At 44.2% G+C, this 17,518-nt stretch overlaps 1 protein-coding gene across 1 annotated transcript; it reads left to right on the top strand.

Annotated features, from left to right (window-relative positions):
• Positions 1–10,278: 10,278 nt before the first annotated feature.
• Positions 10,279–11,967, top strand: LOC125506294 (fructokinase-2-like). Its single transcript, XM_048671145.1, has 3 exons — positions 10,279–10,479; positions 11,076–11,738; positions 11,833–11,967. The coding sequence occupies exons 1-3, from the start codon at positions 10,279–10,281 to the stop codon at positions 11,965–11,967; spliced, it is 999 nt and encodes a 332-aa protein (XP_048527102.1).
• The last annotated feature ends 5,551 nt before the right edge of the window (positions 11,968–17,518 follow it).

The raw sequence follows: 17,518 nt of genomic DNA, 5'->3' as shown, positions 1-17,518 counted from the left end.
TGGATAAGATCAGAGAAGCTCAAAAGACTGACAAGGACATTGCTTCTATTAAGGAGAAAATGAGCAAAGGAAAAGCTAAAGGATTTCGTGAGGATGAGCAAGACCCGTAGATCAGGAAGTTGATTCTGCAAGAGGCCCATGATTCACCATATTCGATTCACCCAGGAAATACCAAGATGTATTTGGATTTGAAGGATATTTTCTGGTGGACCGGAATGAAGAAGGATATTGCGGAGTATGTAGCAGTTTGTGATGTATGTCAGAGAGTAAAGGCAGAGCATCAGAAGCCGGCCGGATTGCTACAACCATTGCCAATACCCGAATGGAAGTGGGATAAGCTAGGCATGGATTTTATTACAGGATTGCCCAGAACTCATTCAGGCTATGACTCGATTTGGGTTGTAGTCGATCGTTTGACAAAGGTAGCTCATTTCATTCCAGTGAAGACTACCTATACCAGTGCCAAGTTAGCAAAGATATACATGACCAGGATCGTATGTCTGCATGGAGTTCCAAGGAGCATTGTATCAGATAGAGGAACCCAGTTTACCTCAAAGTTATGGAATCAGTTGCACGAAACCTTGGGTACCAGGCTAGAGTTCAGTACAGCTTTCCATCCACAGACAGATGGACAGACCGAGAGAGTCAATCAGATTTTGGAGGATATGCTGAGAGCTTGTGCGCTAGATTACGGATCTAGTTGGGACGAGAATTTGCCATACGCAGAGTTCTCTTACAACAACAGTTATCAATCCAGTTTGAAGATGGCCCCTTTCGAAGCCTTGTACGGAAGGAGGTGCAGGACCCCATTGTCGTGGGATGAAGTTGGAGACCGCCAGCTGTTTGGACCAGATTTGATTAAGGAGTTTGAACAAAAAGTAAAATTGGTTCGCGATAGGCTCAAGGTAGCCCAATCCAGGCAGAAGAGCTATGCAGATTCTAAACGCAAGAAGACAGTTTACGAAGTCGGAGACCGAGTTTATCTTCGAGTATCTCCACTTCGAGGAGTTAAGCGTTTTGGAGTTAAGGGAAAGTTAGCGCCACGTTTTGTAGGACCATGCAAAGTTTTGGAGGGTATGGGAGAAGTAGCCTACAAGTTGGAATTGCCCGAAGGATTGTCAGGAGTTCAAGACGTGTTCCACGTTTCCCAGTTGAAGAAGTGCCACGCAGAGATGGCTGATATAGCGCTGAGAGATACAGTGCCGCTGGAAGCGATTCAGTTGGACAGTGATTTGACCTATGAGGAGAAACCAGTTAAGATTCTTGAGTATGCCAGCCGAGTCACCCGCATCAAGGTTATCAAGTTTTGCAAAGTTCAGTGGAGCCACCACACGGAGGATGAAGCCACCTGGGAACGAGAGGAAGATCTATTGAAGGACCACCATCACCGATTTTCTAGCTAACCCGAATCTCGAGGGCGAGATTCATCTTAAGGGAGGTAGGTTTGTAACATCCCAAATTTTCAATTTGGAATGTTATACACTAGATCATCATTGTATATCATATTTATTTGCATTTTGTTTGACCCTAGAAATTCTACGCAACTCAAGGACCTCGGAGAGAGTTGGGGATTTCATTATTTTCATATTTGAGTTTTCTCAAATTTTGAAAATAGGATCATTTGATTTTATTTATTTTATCTTCAATTATTTCTATCATCCAAATATGCGAGAGGGAATAAAATGACTTTCCCAAAATAAAGAAATATTGAGGATTTAATAAAAAATCAAATAATATTTTTATTTTGTTTTTATTTGCTATTTTATTTGAATTTAGGGAAAATTGCACGTTTTCAAAAATTGCATTTAGGGTCAAGAAAATGTTCATCCAGTCCTAAATATTTTATTTAGACGGTGAAAATTTGTTTTGGCAATTTTAGATTTTTTACTTATTTTTCTAGAATTTTTCTTATTTTCGGCGAATTATTATTTTTATTAAAAAAAACCGCGCCGGACTGGGCCAAGGGCCCAGCCGAGCCAGGCCGGCCCAAGCCGCCGCCTCCTCGCCGTGCGACCGCCGGACTCGGGAGGGAGACCGAGCCGGAGCCGCCTTGTCGCCGCCGACCCCGTCCCAAGTCAGCCTCCCCCCTCCTTAAATACCACCCCGGGGCCCCCCTGGAGCCCCGAGCCACCGCCGCCGTACCCACACCGCCCACGCCGCCGCAAGCCGCCGCACGCCTCGTCGCCTTGCACCGCCGCCGCCAGGAGCCGCCGCCCCGCCACCCCACGCCGCCCGGAACCCCACCGGACCTCGCCGGAGCCCGAGTCGAGGTAGCCGCCGCCCGGTTTTCTGAGAAAAACCGATCCGGTTTTTAAAAAAAACCTAACTTTTGTTTTTTTAAATAGATCGGTTTTTCCGGTTTATTTATTTAGCGAGCGTTCGCTCGTTCGTTCGTCTTAACGAACGCGTTCATCGTTTAGGTCCAAATAACGAACGTTCGTTCATTAATCTGTTCGTCGTTTTTCTTTTTCTCGGATTAAATCCGCGATTTTTCTGATCGCGATTCCTGATCCAATTTTTGTTCTAGTATAACTTTTCGCTCGTTTGTCGGAATCAGGCAATTCAAGCGCCTGGAGTTTCGTCTCGAAACCCTATTTTCGTTTAACCAACTCAAACAAGTTTTTTCCTCTGTAAAATTTGACCTAGATCCAGATTAGAAAACGAAGTTTGTTACTTTTGCCGTTTCTTTTTCGTTGCTTCGTTCGATTTGATTCTTTTTGCCAACCGGAGTTCTTAAGTTGAACTTTCTGGTTAGTTCTCTTATTTGAGTTTTACCTGTGCATTAGTTGAGTACTTATTGTATACTTTTTTGTTTGTGATAGAGTACCCGGAGTGCGCCAGTTGCTACTTCGAATCGCTAGGTTTTGCGGACCATCAGGAAGGCAAGTAACACTTTGATCATACTTCCTTTTACCCAGTTTTTATTGCATTAGATCAATCCTCACACATTGCATGATTAGGATCTAATTAAATTGTGGGTTTGGGAAGTAGATGAGGTAGTACCTATTACCTGTTTTATTATCAAACCTTTGGGAGTACTTCTACGTTTGCTTATTGCCATGCTATGCTAGTAGACGTGGATTGGGTGAGTGAAATCCATGATAGATGTGAGTTTGTTAAATTAATGGTTTATCTAAGGTGGCAACTTAAGTACACATCTGGGTGGATTGAGGAACCTGGGTATTCCAGCGATTGCCTGTTTTTTCCTTTGGACCGCCACCGAGGCTCAAAGGGATCATGATATTATTCATACTAGAAACTTCCGTGTGCTGCCACAAGCTACTATGGGCTCTGCATAGTTGACTAAGTCGTGCGAACTCTTATAGTGGTAGACTAGTAGATGTAGGGGATGTAGGTTGGTACGGTCTACCCGTTCATAAGGTGCTAGCGCTTCTGAAAGACTATGTCTCTGTCATCCGTTTCTCAAACATCTTGTAGTGCGAGAATCCCAACGGAGGAGATCGAGTCTTGTGGGGAAAAGTGCGCAAACCTCTGCAGAGTTTATAAACTAATCATGGTTAGCCGTGTCCCCGGTTATGGACAACTTGAGTATCTAGTACTTGGATTATCATGTGAATCTCATCATGTTACTCTAATTAATTTGTTGGGTTTTTAATGATGATGTTTAATTGGGATTGAGAGGGTGTCTACACTCTCAATGTTTAACAACCACCATGATAGTTAAATAAAATTTATTCCTTTGCAGTAGGGAAAAATTGGCTTTACGCAAAACTGTAACGATAGAGTTTTCCACCAGCTAAATATGCATGTAGTATAGTCTTATTCCTTCATTGCTCTCTATGTGTTACATTGCCAGCATATTCCATGTGCTGACCCGTTTTCAGGCAGCAACGTTCATGTTGCAGACTTTTCAGACGACGAGTAAGATGCTTTTAGGTCGTGGTTCTATACTCAGTGATGCCTTTGGAGTTGATGGATTCACTTATCTTCCAAGCCTTCCGCTGTTTTCGTTATTAGATGGCCTTAAGCCATATTTATTGCAATAAGTTCTCTTTTGAGACACTCGATGTAATAAATGTGTGATTGCTATTTTATTATAAATCCTTAAAGTACTGTGTGGTGTCAGCATTACTGATCCAGGGATGACACCGGAGCACAGAGATTGGACCGTTTGAGGTCTGGTCGCTACAAGTGCTTAGGCGAAGCCCTACGCGGATCACTTCACCATCACCGTCACCACGCTGTCGTGCTGACGAAACTCTCCCTCGACACTTTGCTGGATCAAGAGTCCGAGGGACGTCATCGAGCTGAACGTGTGCAGAACTCGGAGGTGCCGTACGTTCGGTGCTTGATCGGTCAGAACGAGAAGAAGTTCGACTACATCAACCGCGTTAACAAACGCTTCCGCTTTTGGTCTATGAGGGTACGTGGACACACACTCCCCTTCTCGTTGTTATGCATCTCCTAGATAGATCTTGCGTGATCGTAGGATTTTTTTTGAAATTTCATGCTACGTTCCCCAACATATATATCATTCAAACCAGCAGGTAGTTCACCTCCACTGAGAAAAATCCAAAATGGCTGATGTTATATCCTCTCCCATGGTTTCCCAGTGTTGTTAGAAAAAACTCATGGTGAAACCGTTGACTCCTGGAGCCTTGGACGACGCCGCCTGGAACAGGGTTGTTTTTATCTCCTCCCTCGAGCAGTCTGTTGCCAAAGTGTCATTCATGGTGTGAGAAAATCGACGGTGGACATACTACAACAGTTCCTGCATCTCATTGAAACCTTGCGACTAATACAAGTTGTGGTCAAAATCGAGTACTTCCGCTTTCAGTTCGTCGGGGTTTGTACTGGTTGTACCATCATCTAGCTGAAGGGAGGTAATCATGTTGTCCCGTTGCCACTGCATCGTTGCTTGTGCTTGAAAAAAGAACGTATTCCGATCACCCGCCTGCAGCCAAAGCACTCAAGAGCGTTGCTTCATCCATATTTCCTCTTGCCTAAGTGCCTCCTCTAATTGAGCGGAGATAAAAAGTTTCTCATCCGTCGGGCCACACCCAACTGATGCTACACATAATCTTTCTAATCTGGCCAGCAATTTACTGACCTTCTTTGTCATGTTGCCGAACTTGCGTTAACCCCATGAACCGAGATTTTTCTGCACTATTTCCAGAGCAAACATAACACCCTCGAGACCCATCCGGCCAGACCCGCTCTACCACATGTTTTTGACCACCGTGTCATAATCGGGATGAGTCTGCCACACGTTCTCATAACGAAATGATCTTTGGACGCGAGGCCAAGCAGTTGATGCAACAGTTCTTAATTCAGCCAAAACATAACAGTGATCCGAGGCTGTAGAACTAATATGTTTTACACTAGAAAATTCAAAGAATTCCAAGAAAAGATGGCTTGCTAGTGCTCGATCAAGTCGAGTTTTTACATTTGCTTCGCCTTGTTGCTTGTTATCCTAGGTAAACGGAACTCCTCTCCAACCTAGATCTTGAAGAGAGCAAAGGTCGATAGTGTCACGGAAAGCGTGCATCTGCCATGCCGGTCTTGTGTGCATGCTGAAATGTTCTTCTGCAAACAGGATCTCATTGAAATCACCCATACATAGCCACCCATCATGCCTTTTTGCAAACAAAATATGAAGGAATTCCCAGGTATGGTGTCCGTTCTCTGCTCTTGGTTCCCCGTAAAAACTAATAAACTGCCAAGGAGGCTGGTCATAGTGCTTCCTCCTGATCGTGACATCAATGTGTGCTTGGCTATAGTTCTTGAGTTCCACATGTATTTCATCACTCCAGAACAAAGCAATTCCTCGATTGATGCCATCGCTATCAACAGCAAAACTACATGCAAAGCCCAACTGATCTTGCAAACTTTCAACTCTCCCCCCCCCCCCCTAATCTTTGTTTCCACGACAAAGAGAAGGGCCGGGCCTTCTTGCTTCACAATCTTGCGAAGCTCTCGAACTGTCATTGGGTTCCCAAACCCTCGATAGTTCCAACTCATAGCATTCTATGGCTCTGGCAGGGCTAACTCGTAGCCACTACTGTAGTACTAGAATTTTGTGGAGTAGGTCTCTTCTTTTTCTTCTCCCGCTCGACGACTGAATCATCCTCTGTACCCGTTTCTGTAACCTCAGTTGCTTTTAGTTTTCACTCTTATATATAGAGATATCCCACATGACCATCTATAAATATGTATACATACATGTAGATGCAAAGTTCAATTGTTCATATATAATTTTTTCCAATCACGAACTGCTACGTGATTGGTGCTCAGAAAGGGATCTATGAGGGGACCAATAGTTGATGGATGAGCGACTCGAGGTAGCCAACACGAACATGCGAAGAAGATGGCATAATGTGATGAGGAAAGCAAGACCTAGACAAATGGGATGAAGGACAAGCTAAGATTACTTAGCCTTCGAAATGACGAGGAGGGGATATCATATTGGAAGAAGATTTTGATGAGTTGCAGGAGGACGCCCAATTCACGGCACTCGCTAGGTTGCACACAGAGAGGACCTCTAGTCATGGACCTTTATGTGACTGGCATGGATTCCTCGAATCTTGCATAGGAAGTGGATTTTCGCGCTATTGAGGATATTTTGTTCTCTGTCTAGTTAGAGTTCCCTAGGAACTAGGAGTGAGTGAAGAATGGCAGACCATGGATTTTTCATGATGAAACTGATGAAATTTGACTTGATGAAAAAAGAGGGGGAGGGGAGGGCACGTAAATAGGTGGTCACATTAGGTGATCGGGTGTCGGTCGGGTATCCGTGGATGGTCAAATAGAGGGGGGGGTCACTATTTGAGCTTTCCCCTTGGAAATGTCCTAACCATATCAAATAGCATGGCTAAGCTATCTCAACAATTATAAGAGAATAGAACATGTATCTATAGTGGAGCGTCGCTTTGGAGCACCAGCACTACGAGCCCACTTTTTTCAAGTTTGAAAATGTTAATTTTTATGACACATTTTTAATTAATTTTTTACATGTATAATAGATGTGTAGTATATCTGTACGAAGTTTATCAATATACGTCTTTGTATGTAAAGATAAATACATGCACATAAATGGACTTTTGGTCTTTTTAGCCAGAATAAAGTTACTAAATATGATGATTATTATGATGACACCTATTTTTGTAAAGTATAGTGATAATCATCCTTATGAAACTTGTCATAGTTATGAAGAGAAGTACTTCCCAACGAATACTACACTTCTAATGTGCAAATGGTTTATAAAGTTAAAGTGTCACATGATAGTTATTTTTTTGAATTTCTCCCACTATTATCAATGAGAAGGCTTTTACTTATGTGGAGAGTAGCAAGATTTATACATGTGGATTGAAAAGAATGATTTATGTGATAGATATATTATAGATTTTGTTCATGATTCTAATGAAAATTATTATGAGAGAGGGACGAATGGTTATAGATATCTCAATAGTATCTATTTTCTTCTCTTCATGATGATTTTTTAAAGTTGCACTTGTTTTGCCTTTGTATGTTAGTTTCTACTTGCTTCGGTGAAATATTTGCATATAAAATTCCTATGCATATGAGGTGGGTTAGATTTAAATGTGTATTCTCTTTGATGCTCACTATTGTACCTAACAATAATTATGATCCAAGTTTGCCGGTGAACATCATCAAATAATTATGTCTAGCTCAAATGCATTAAGTGCTTCTAGGAGACAATCCACAATTAGATTGGTTTGAATAATGTAGAACTTGCTCCCTTGTTGAGTCTTCAAGTCTAGCTTGTTTCCACTTCTATTTTTAGGCCGATATGATGGTTGAAATATTTCCTCAGTAACATACTAGTGGCGTGCTGAACCTAAGGCACACTACTAGTAACCCACGCCACTAGTACATGTTATCGTTGGCATGATATTAGTGGCATGATGGATTTGCACCACTAACAACATTTTTCAAATGCCACTAGTAGGCATTTTTGCACTAGTGACGGAAACATGAAGAGTCCATATAGAACAATTTCTAGAATAAGATGGACAATATCCTCGCTGTGTAGTGGCTATTCTTGTCGAAACAAGATGATATAACAATATGCCTTCCAATAAGTGTGTTAGCCACAACATTTCACTTTACGGGTTACAGAAAGACCAATATTTTTATTTTATTTTTGAAACAGAGGTAAAAGATTTCCTCATATATTAATTAAGAAGAGAATAGAGTAATGTGTTAGAAGACCCCAGTACAAAGTGAATCCTCTCCCGCTACAATGGTTCCCATTTTTTTCGCGCCCGCGACAATCCAAAGCTTGGCCTCGGTATTGATGTTGTTGAGCAAGACCGACGTTGGTGCACTTTTGTGATGGAAGACGTGGGCATTCCGCTTGTTACAACTCATGAGCATGAGCATGGTAAGAGATGACATTGCCTTCATGTTGGGTGTGTTGTTGTTGGTCCTCTTGACCCACCAGTCATTGACGGTCTCTCAAGGTACCAGTCAGAAGTGTCAAAGCTCAGCAAGTGTAGCCAATCATTCACCAAATTCTACTGGCGAATGGTGAAGCGGCATTTTGTGGAAAAGGTCAGGGCCGGATTCATGCACCAGTTTGCATAGAGGGCAAATACCACAATTAGGACAACCACGCTTGGCCAATCTGTCAGCGGTCCGAATCCTATTTTGGGTGGCCAACCAAGGCAAAAATTTGACCTTGGGAGAAGCCCATACCAGTATTATAATTCTTGAGGAAATATTTCAACTACCGTATCTGCTTGAAATTCAAATTTAATTAGGGATATGTACTTCAGATTCAGCTTGTCCAACAAGAAAGTTTGCAACATATTTCGACGAGAAAATGTTGCTAGATTCTTAGGTAATGAACTACAGAAGTAAGAGCATCTCCAACAGGTGATGCAAACCAATAATTACCTAACTATTACATATTCAGCTTGTCCAACAAGAAAGTTTGCAACATATTTTGACGAGAAAATGTTGTTAGATTCTTAGGTAATGAACTACAAAAGCAAGAGCATCTCTAATAGGTGATGCAAACCAATAATTACATAACTTTTACATCACCTGATGCCAAAAAAGTCTCTCCAACAACTGCCCGTGATGTAAATTTGGACAAAAAAATTGTAGGGCACGATGTAAAATTTGCCTCCGGTGATGCAAACATAAATCACCTGGGATGGTGATGTAAAAGCCACACGCCGGCGCGCGCAGGTAACAATTGCCCCGTACCTTCCGGCCTGCGGCCGGAAGCCATCTTCGCCATCGCCACCGCCACTATGCTGCCGGTACCCAGACCTCCCCGGACCACGCCGTGACCCCGCCGCCACCCTGCGCACTACCGGTGGCTGCCGGTTCCCCCCAATCTACCAGCTTTCCGTCGGCGCGGGTGCCTCTCCGTCGGCTCAAGCTCGTCGTTCCCAGCCATCGCCGCCCCGGCCATCACGACGGCCGCTGGAGGGCCCTGTCGCTTCATTTTGGCCGTCGATGGTCTAGGAAGCCGCTCTTTCCCGGCCCTCCACCGCCTCCACCTGTTCCTCCCTTGACATCAAGTCGACCATACCGTTACCCCTAGCCTTCTCGACGTCCGCCGGAGCGCTGATTGAGCCGCCGCTGGTCCGGTCAATCCATTTACGCAGCGGCGCCGATTTTTGTAGAACAAAAATATACATCACTTGAGGCAGGGCAGCTGTTGGAGAACTCGTGCCCTATATGGTGCCCAATTTTACATCACCTATTGGAGTTGGACACTTTCGGTGCCCTAAAAAACACGTATTTCGTGATGTATATTTTACATCACGTCATTTTTTGAGTCCTACTTTGGGGCACCTATTGGTGATGCTCTAAGCTTCAAAACATGTGCTGAATTGCAAGAATGCAAGATACATGTGAACATAAAAATGGATTCAACCGTCAGATGAGAAGGTAATATCATATTGGTCGGCTAGTCTAAAGGACATAGTAATAATTATTATATATATATAGTCAAGCAAAATCCATCAGGAACCGAACAATTACTCATGGCTGCCCTTCCTCACGCAAAAAAGAGAGAGAGAGAGAGAGGAGTTATCCAAGCCGGAACTGATTACTAGCGGATTGTAACAGGGGTAGCATAAGATCGATAACTACTAGTAGTACGATGATAACTCTTTACCAACAAGGTAATCGGCCCTTCGGCCAAGCCAAACCTCCCGCAGCCCCTTTATAAGTGGCCCCTCTCGGCTCCCAACTTCCAATCCAACAAACAGCACCTATCCTCCCGGCTCGATCGATTTCTTCTGCACCTCTTGTGTTCAGTTTGTTTAGCAAGTTTTAATGGCGCCTCTCGGTGATGCTCCTGTGGCTGCCGCAACGGCGCCAGGCCTCGTCGTCTCCTTTGGCGAGATGCTGATCGATTTCGTGCCGGACATGGCCGGCATCTCGCTCGCTGAGTCGGGAGGCTTCGTCAAGGCACCCGGGGGTGCGCCCGCCAACGTCGCATGTGCCATCTCCAAGCAGCGCATGATGATTCTCCCGGTCCTTGCGTTTATTGCCATGCATACAGCCGCGCGCATTAGATCCGTTGTTTGGTTGGCTCTGATCTGATCATGCCGAAGACTGGTGTCTCCATACGTGGGATCATGCCGAAGACTGGTGTCGCCATAGGTGGGCCGCCGCTGTCCGTCTGATCCTTATTAGACGATGAGAATCGGGTGTTGACTTGCTTAGGATTACTGATTCTTCTTCGTTAGTAGTGTCAAATCGCTGATCGATTTCGTCACTCAGTTATATCATTGCATGCTCTGCAACGTTCTTTTCGGTCTTGAATACTTAGTCTCTTAGACTATTATTACCTTCATCTCAGGTCATTGATCAGTCCAAATCTAACACTAATCCACTCTTAACACAAGAGCAAACCTTTTTACCTTATTTTTTCAAAGAACAATTCATTATTTTTGTAAAGATTTATTTATATTCATATGGTCGGTGCAGTCAATAATACAAGTTAATTGAGACCTACAGTAGTTATTTCGCATCTAGATTTGTTTATATTCATATATGGTCGGTGCAATCAATAATACACACCCTTATCGCATATGAATTGTAATCGGATGATGATGTTTTCCTTTCAGTTTGGCGACGACGAGTTCGGACACATGCTGGTGGACATCCTGAAGCAGAACAGCGTGAACGTGGAGGGCTGCCTCTTCGACCAGCACTTGCGCACGGCCCTGGCCTTTGTCACCCTCAAGTCCAACGGCGAGCGTGAGTTCATGTTCTACCGCAACCCGTCGGCTGACATGCTCCTCACCGAAGCCGAGCTCAACCTGGACCTCATCCGCCGAGCTCGCATCTTCCACTACGGCTCCATCTCGCTCATCACTGAGCCCTGCCGCTCCGCACACATCGCCGCCATGCGCGCCGCCAAGTCAGCCGGCATCCTCTGTTCCTACGACCCCAACGTGCGCCTCCCGCTCTGGCCCTCCGCCCAGGCCGCACGTGACGGCATCATGAGCATTTGGAAGGAGGCCGACTTCATCAAGGTGAGTGACGAGGAGGTGGCCTTCCTCACGCAGGGCGACGCCCACGACGAGAAGAACGTCCTCTCGCTCTGGTTCGACGGCCTCAAGCTGCTGGTCGTCACCGACGGCGAGAAGGGATGTAGGTACTTCACCAAAGACTTCAAGGGCTCCCTGCCAGGGTACTCCGTTAACACCGTCGACACCACCGGCGCCGGCGATGCCTTTGTTGGATCCCTCCTACTCAACGTCGCCAAGGACGGCTCCATCTTCTACGTAAGAAACTAAATTATTATCAGCTGATTGAATTCAATTCCATTATGACTTGTGAGTAGTTGCTAATGATGTTGTTTTCTTTTTGATTGGTCAGAATGAGGCCAAGCTGAGGGAGGTGCTCCAGTTCTCCAACGCTTGCGGGGCCATCTGCACCACCAAGAAGGGAGCCATCCCGGCGCTGCCCACCACTGCCACCGCCCTTGAGCTCATCAGCAAGGACACCAACTAGCTCGTCTCGTAACGTCCGTCCGGGTTGAATCTTTGGTAGTTTAGCTCCATTTTTATTTATATTAGGGATGAGTTCAGTTTAGTTTGTGTGCCAGTCTTATCTTAATAGAAAGCAAATCATCTGTGATGATTTTAGTTGCTTCTGTTTGGTGGCAATCTTGTGTAATTAAGGAGGCTACTGATTGTTGTAGCCTTCACCCAAAAATTATCAAAGCCTTGAATGAATGGACGTGTGTTCGGAAAAAGAAAAATGCGGTGCTGCTGGCTTGAGTTTATATGTGGTTTCATCTTCTGATGATGCGCAATTTCATATACTTATCATAAAATCTCGTTCTGCTGGCTTGAGTGGTTTTCTATTCAGATGCAACGTTAACTTATCTCTTTCTCCAAGTTTTCATCATCAGTAATGATTTTATTCTTCATAATTGATGAGCCGTCGACCATCATTCTGACCTCGAAAAGAGGCAACCCTGTTTCCTCCGTTTTGATCCTAATCATACTATAACGGTAAGTTAACTTGCCAGACAAGATGTACAAATCCCATCTTAGCATTCTACAAGATCCAACCAAATCACATGCACTCACCTTGGCACCAAAGAAATGATCTTGCATAGTTTGTTTGTTGGAGATCTCTTCTTACCTTTTATTTTCTTTCTCTTTTGCATCCACTAGTAAGCATTCACATGCAATGCACATTAGACTGCCATCAATTAATTTTTATCCTTTTGGGCATACTTCTCATCTCCTCTTAATACTGTATCTTTTTTCTTTCTAATTTCTATGCATGCTATGCAGCTAGATTCGCCATTCTTTAAGCTAAAACTCAATTGACATGTCAATATGCGGGATCCGCAAGGTGCATGCCGACCCCTCCATCTCACCGCGTGGGCACCTAGGAAAAGAAATAGTGGCGATGTGCCTACGTGCGAGAGGTAGAACTCAGGCCGCGGTGGCGGTGTGGCCGTGAGACATAAAATCACATGCCCTTTGCGGTGATAAGCACACCAACAAAACGAGGATGCGCCGACTTATAAAAGCTTCCAACAGATCGATTCTGTCCAGACCGGCTCTCTTCCGACCAGCCAGACATCAGGTTTTCTACTTAGGTTTTCTCTGCTTTGGAGACTCCAAGGGAATTCGGTGGGGGAGGTTCAACTCTCTCGGACGTATATACTGGGAAGTCGAGTGAAGAATCGGCAGTAGGGATATCATTGCAATAAAACCAAGTGCTTTGCCAAAACTTGATAGTATTAGGGAACTTTGTGGTGGGGAACGTACTAGCATTCTTGACTTGGACACCTAGCCCACCACACAAATGAACAATCTTCGTCTTACTGCTACTCTGGATGAGGATCTCTTGATGTTTTAAGGGCGGCAAGAGAAGATGTGCTTAAAAAGGCCCCAATGTGGCTGGCATCCCATGAAATTCTCGCAAAGAGAAATGTATGAAAGACAGATACACCATGGCATTGGGAGGAAGACAGTGGAGTTGCGCTCCAAAATAGTTCAAGAACCCACGAAAAAATTGATGGGGGGCATGGAAAAGCCTCTATCTATATGGGAAATGAGGAGTATCCTTTTGTTGGAGTGGGGCACGGGCTCAAATTCGCGAGACTCTAGGAGCCGCCATCCGCGCTTTGGGATGAGGCCGTTGGTGACAAGTTCGATCAATTCCTTCTCCGTCACTCCCGAGGGAAGCCAATCCCCCTGATTCCAGCTGGGCGGCGGCGCGAAACTGGCGGACAAGCCCTTCCTCACTCTTTTCTTCTTCTCCAGTGCCGAGGTCTTGTCCTCGCCCATGGTGAGCGGGCGGGCAAAGGCAATTGAACGAAATGAAGAAGATGGCGAGGAGCTCGATCAAAGTGAAAGGGGATCCGGATTTTAACCCCATCTTTTCCAATTTATAATCGCAGGTGAATCCGCGGAACCAATCTTCAACCGTTGATCTTTCAATCCGACGATTCCTGTCAGCTTCGCGACACAGGGAAAGTGGGACATGTGGCAGCTTCTGGGTCGGGAATCGAGGCGCCCACGACCCCCGCCGCTATTAGGCGAGGATGTGCGCGTGAAATTTTTGCTGTTTGAGTTAAAACTCAAATCATCCATGTTTTTGAAAAGGGACGCTTTATTATTTAAAAGATTTAGGCATTACACCCGGCCTTTGCATTACTAAGATGCATATAGCCAAAAAAATGTCTTCTCACACAAATGAAAAATAAAAGGCGAAATACAAAAACATGAAGAGTCCGTATAACGGCTAAGGCGGAGGGGGGTCAATCCTAAGATCATGCTGCCACCCATGCTGGGCAAAAGTATCCCTCGCCATAGCCTCCAATCGTGTACACACCTTCATAAACAGGTCTCGATTCTCCACGGCTTGTAGAGAGGGCCATAAACGAAGAGTCCCAGTACATATGTAGATAACCTGCATAGGGAAGTACTTTCATCGTTAAAAACCTTATCATTTCTACATAGCCGAAGCGACCAAATAACGGCAAGCGCTTCCACCCCGAGAAAAGTTCTAAACTTGTGATCAATCCCGTGTAACCAGTTGCCAAATACATTAGCAACACTACATGGAGGATACAAGCCAGAAACTATTTAGATGACTGACCATATAGAACGAGCCGATTTGCATTGGAAGAATAATTGTTTTATTGTCTCATCATGGTGACAAAAGACACATTGCGGACTTCCATGCCAATACCTCTTAATAAAGTTATCTTTAGTAAGAATGACACCGCGACGAAGATACCATGCAAAGATTTTATTCTTAAGAGGTATCTTCATCTTTCAGATCTTCTTATTATTATCAACTGGCGCATCAGACTGGATTAACGCTCTATACATAGAATCCACTGAAAATTTTCCATTCCCATGAAGGTTCCATCAAAATACATCAGACCCATGTGACAAGTGCAACGTGGACAACCGCTGGAGCAGGATGTTCCACGATTGGAGCCTGGGTCCAATTAAATCTCTTCTGAACATCACATTTGGCGGAAATAATTCCATTACCGTGGCGATAGTATCACCCTTGTGGCGCACAATGTTGTATAGAGCCGCATATTGTTCCCAGTGTGTGGCATTTCCTAGCCATCTGTCCTCCCAGAATCTAATTTCCGAGCCGTTCTTAATCGAGAAGGATCCATAGCAGAAGAAATATTTCTTCGTAGCCATTAGACCCGCCCAAAAGTGGGAATCCATAGGCTTCCATTATACTTGGGATGCCGCCTTGGAGCTCACATATTTCCTCCTTAGGAGGGTTTGCCATACACCTTCTTTCATCAGAAATTTAAACAACCATTTGCCAAGGAGGGCCCTATTCTTAACCTCAAGGTCATGAATACCCAACCCGCCTTGGTCTTTGGGATGGCAAACCACACTCCATTTGGCCATTCGATATTTCTTTCTCTCGCTATCTCCTTGCCAAAAGAATCTTGATTGAAAATAATCCAATCTATGTAAAACTCCTTTCGACAATTGGAAGAAGGAAATCATATACAGTACCATATTACTAAGTACTGAATTTATGATGACCAATCTTCCACCCAGAGACAATAGTTTACCTTTCCAACTACTAAGTCTTTTTTGCAGTCTTTCCTCGGCGTGTTTCCATTCAGCATTTGTGAGTCTCCAATAATGTATCGGTATCCCCAAATATGTGACCGCAAACTGGCCCAACCCGTATCCAAACAGTTCAGCGTACAGGTGGGCCTCGTCTTGAGCCTCGCCAAAGCAAAACAATTCACTTTTATGAGAATTGATCTTAACACCCGAGAGTTGCTCAAATGCTGATAGAATTAGTTTCAGATTTCTTGTTTTCTCGAGGACATGATCCATGAAGAGAATCGTATCATCGGCATATTGAAGTATAGAGAGACCACCATCAACTAGATGATTTACTACCCCTTCAATTTGGCCATCAACCTTGGCATGCTCAATCATGATCGCAAGCATATCCACCATTATATTGAATAGCATGGGCGATACCGAGTCACCTTGTCGCAAACCCTTCTTCGTTTGGAAATAGTGTCCAATGTCATCATTAACCTTAATGGCAACACTACCTCTAGAAACGAAGCTATGGATCATAGCGCGCCACTCTGTAGAAAATCCTTTCATTCTGAGAGTCTGTTGAAGAAAGGGCCACTTGACTTTGTCATAAGCCTTTTCAAAGACTATTTTGAGAACCACCCCATTCAACTTTTTTCGGTGTAATTCATGGACTGGTTCATGAAGGATGACAACACCATCAAGGATGTGTCTGCCTTGCATAAAAGTTGTCTGTGAAGGACGAACCACATGTTCAGCAACCAAATTTAGCCTAATAGTCGCAACCTTCGTGAATATTTTAAAACTAACATTAAGGACGCAAATAGGTCTATATTGTTGTATCCTTTCAGCCTCATTAACCTTGGGTAATAAAATAATCTCACCAAGTTTAAGTGAAACAATTCTAGTTGGCCAGCATGTAAGTCGCTAAACAAAAGTAGGAGATCCGGTTTGATGACTTTCCAAAAATGCTGATAGAACTCAGCGGGAAAACATCTGGGGTATGGGGCTATTAGAAAAACCGCCTTTCTAACTTCCTCCTCAGAGTATGGGGCTATTAGAAGACTGTTTTCCTCATCAGAGACATAGGGGATGTCATTTGTTTGGGAGTCATCCATCGAGAAGTTTTCTTCCACTGGGGCTTCGAACAAATTTTTATAATAATTAGTGATATAAGATTTAAGTTGCTCATGCCCCTCAATTATGCCCTCGTCTTGTTGTAGGGAATGAATAATTTTCTGCCGGTGTCTGCCATTGGCGACTCCATGGAAATATCTAGTATCCGTGTCACGTTTCAGGATAAACTGAGAGTTAGAATGTCGATACCATTTGAGTTCCTCTTCACGCAGCATGCTAGCTATCTGTGCATTCGAATGACTCTTGATCTCGATTTCATGCTCAGATAGATGTCTAACCTCTGCCAAAGCTTCTAATTCATCAATGATAGATGAAAGGCTAAGCTTCTCCTTTCTGAGGATACCCACCATATGCCTAGCCCAACCACCAAGGAATTTATGTAATTCACGCATTTTGTTATTCCATTTGTGAACTGGAGTAGGCCCGACCATCGGTTTCTCCCACACTTCCTTGACCATGTCATGGAAGCCATCCCGAAGCAACCACCCAAGTTCAAACTTGAACTTGCGTCTATGTTGTGGTCGTGGCAAGCCCGTAGTTAGGAGAATGGGTGTGTGGTCTGATATAGCCTCGATACGAGGTAGAGCATGAATAGGCACCATAGAAAATTTAGATTCCCAGTCGGTATCCATTAAAAAGCGATCTAGTTTCTCATATGTCGGTTTCGGAAGACTGTTCGCCCAAGTGAACTGTTTTCCAATCATGGAAACCTCTCGCAGATCTAGACCGTCGATGGCAACGTTGAAAAGGAAAGGCCAATGGTCATCAAACCTGCCATGACTTTTCTCGTTTGGAAATCGAAGCAAATTGAAATCACCACCAATAAGAATGGGATATGGATTATCTTTCACCAGATTAAC

The sequence above is a fragment of the Triticum urartu genome, chromosome 5 (assembly GCF_003073215.2).
Source record: "Triticum urartu cultivar G1812 chromosome 5, Tu2.1, whole genome shotgun sequence".
Classification (NCBI taxonomy): Eukaryota; Viridiplantae; Streptophyta; class Magnoliopsida; order Poales; family Poaceae; genus Triticum; species Triticum urartu.
The sequence above is the reverse complement of the archived record's forward strand: the minus strand, read 5'-3'. Positions and strand labels throughout refer to the sequence as shown.

Bases quoted from the DNA above. Each gene is read 5' to 3' on its own strand.
- LOC125506294 (XM_048671145.1), top strand. From the start codon at position 10,279: ATGGCGCCTCTCGGTGATGCTCCTGTGGCTGCCGCAACGGCGCCAGGC. The intron at 10,480-11,075 runs GTCCTTGCGTTT...TTTTCCTTTCAG, and splicing joins AGCGCATGATGATTCTCCCG to TTTGGCGACGACGAGTTCGG. The intron at 11,739-11,832 runs GTAAGAAACTAA...TTGATTGGTCAG, and splicing joins AGGACGGCTCCATCTTCTAC to AATGAGGCCAAGCTGAGGGA.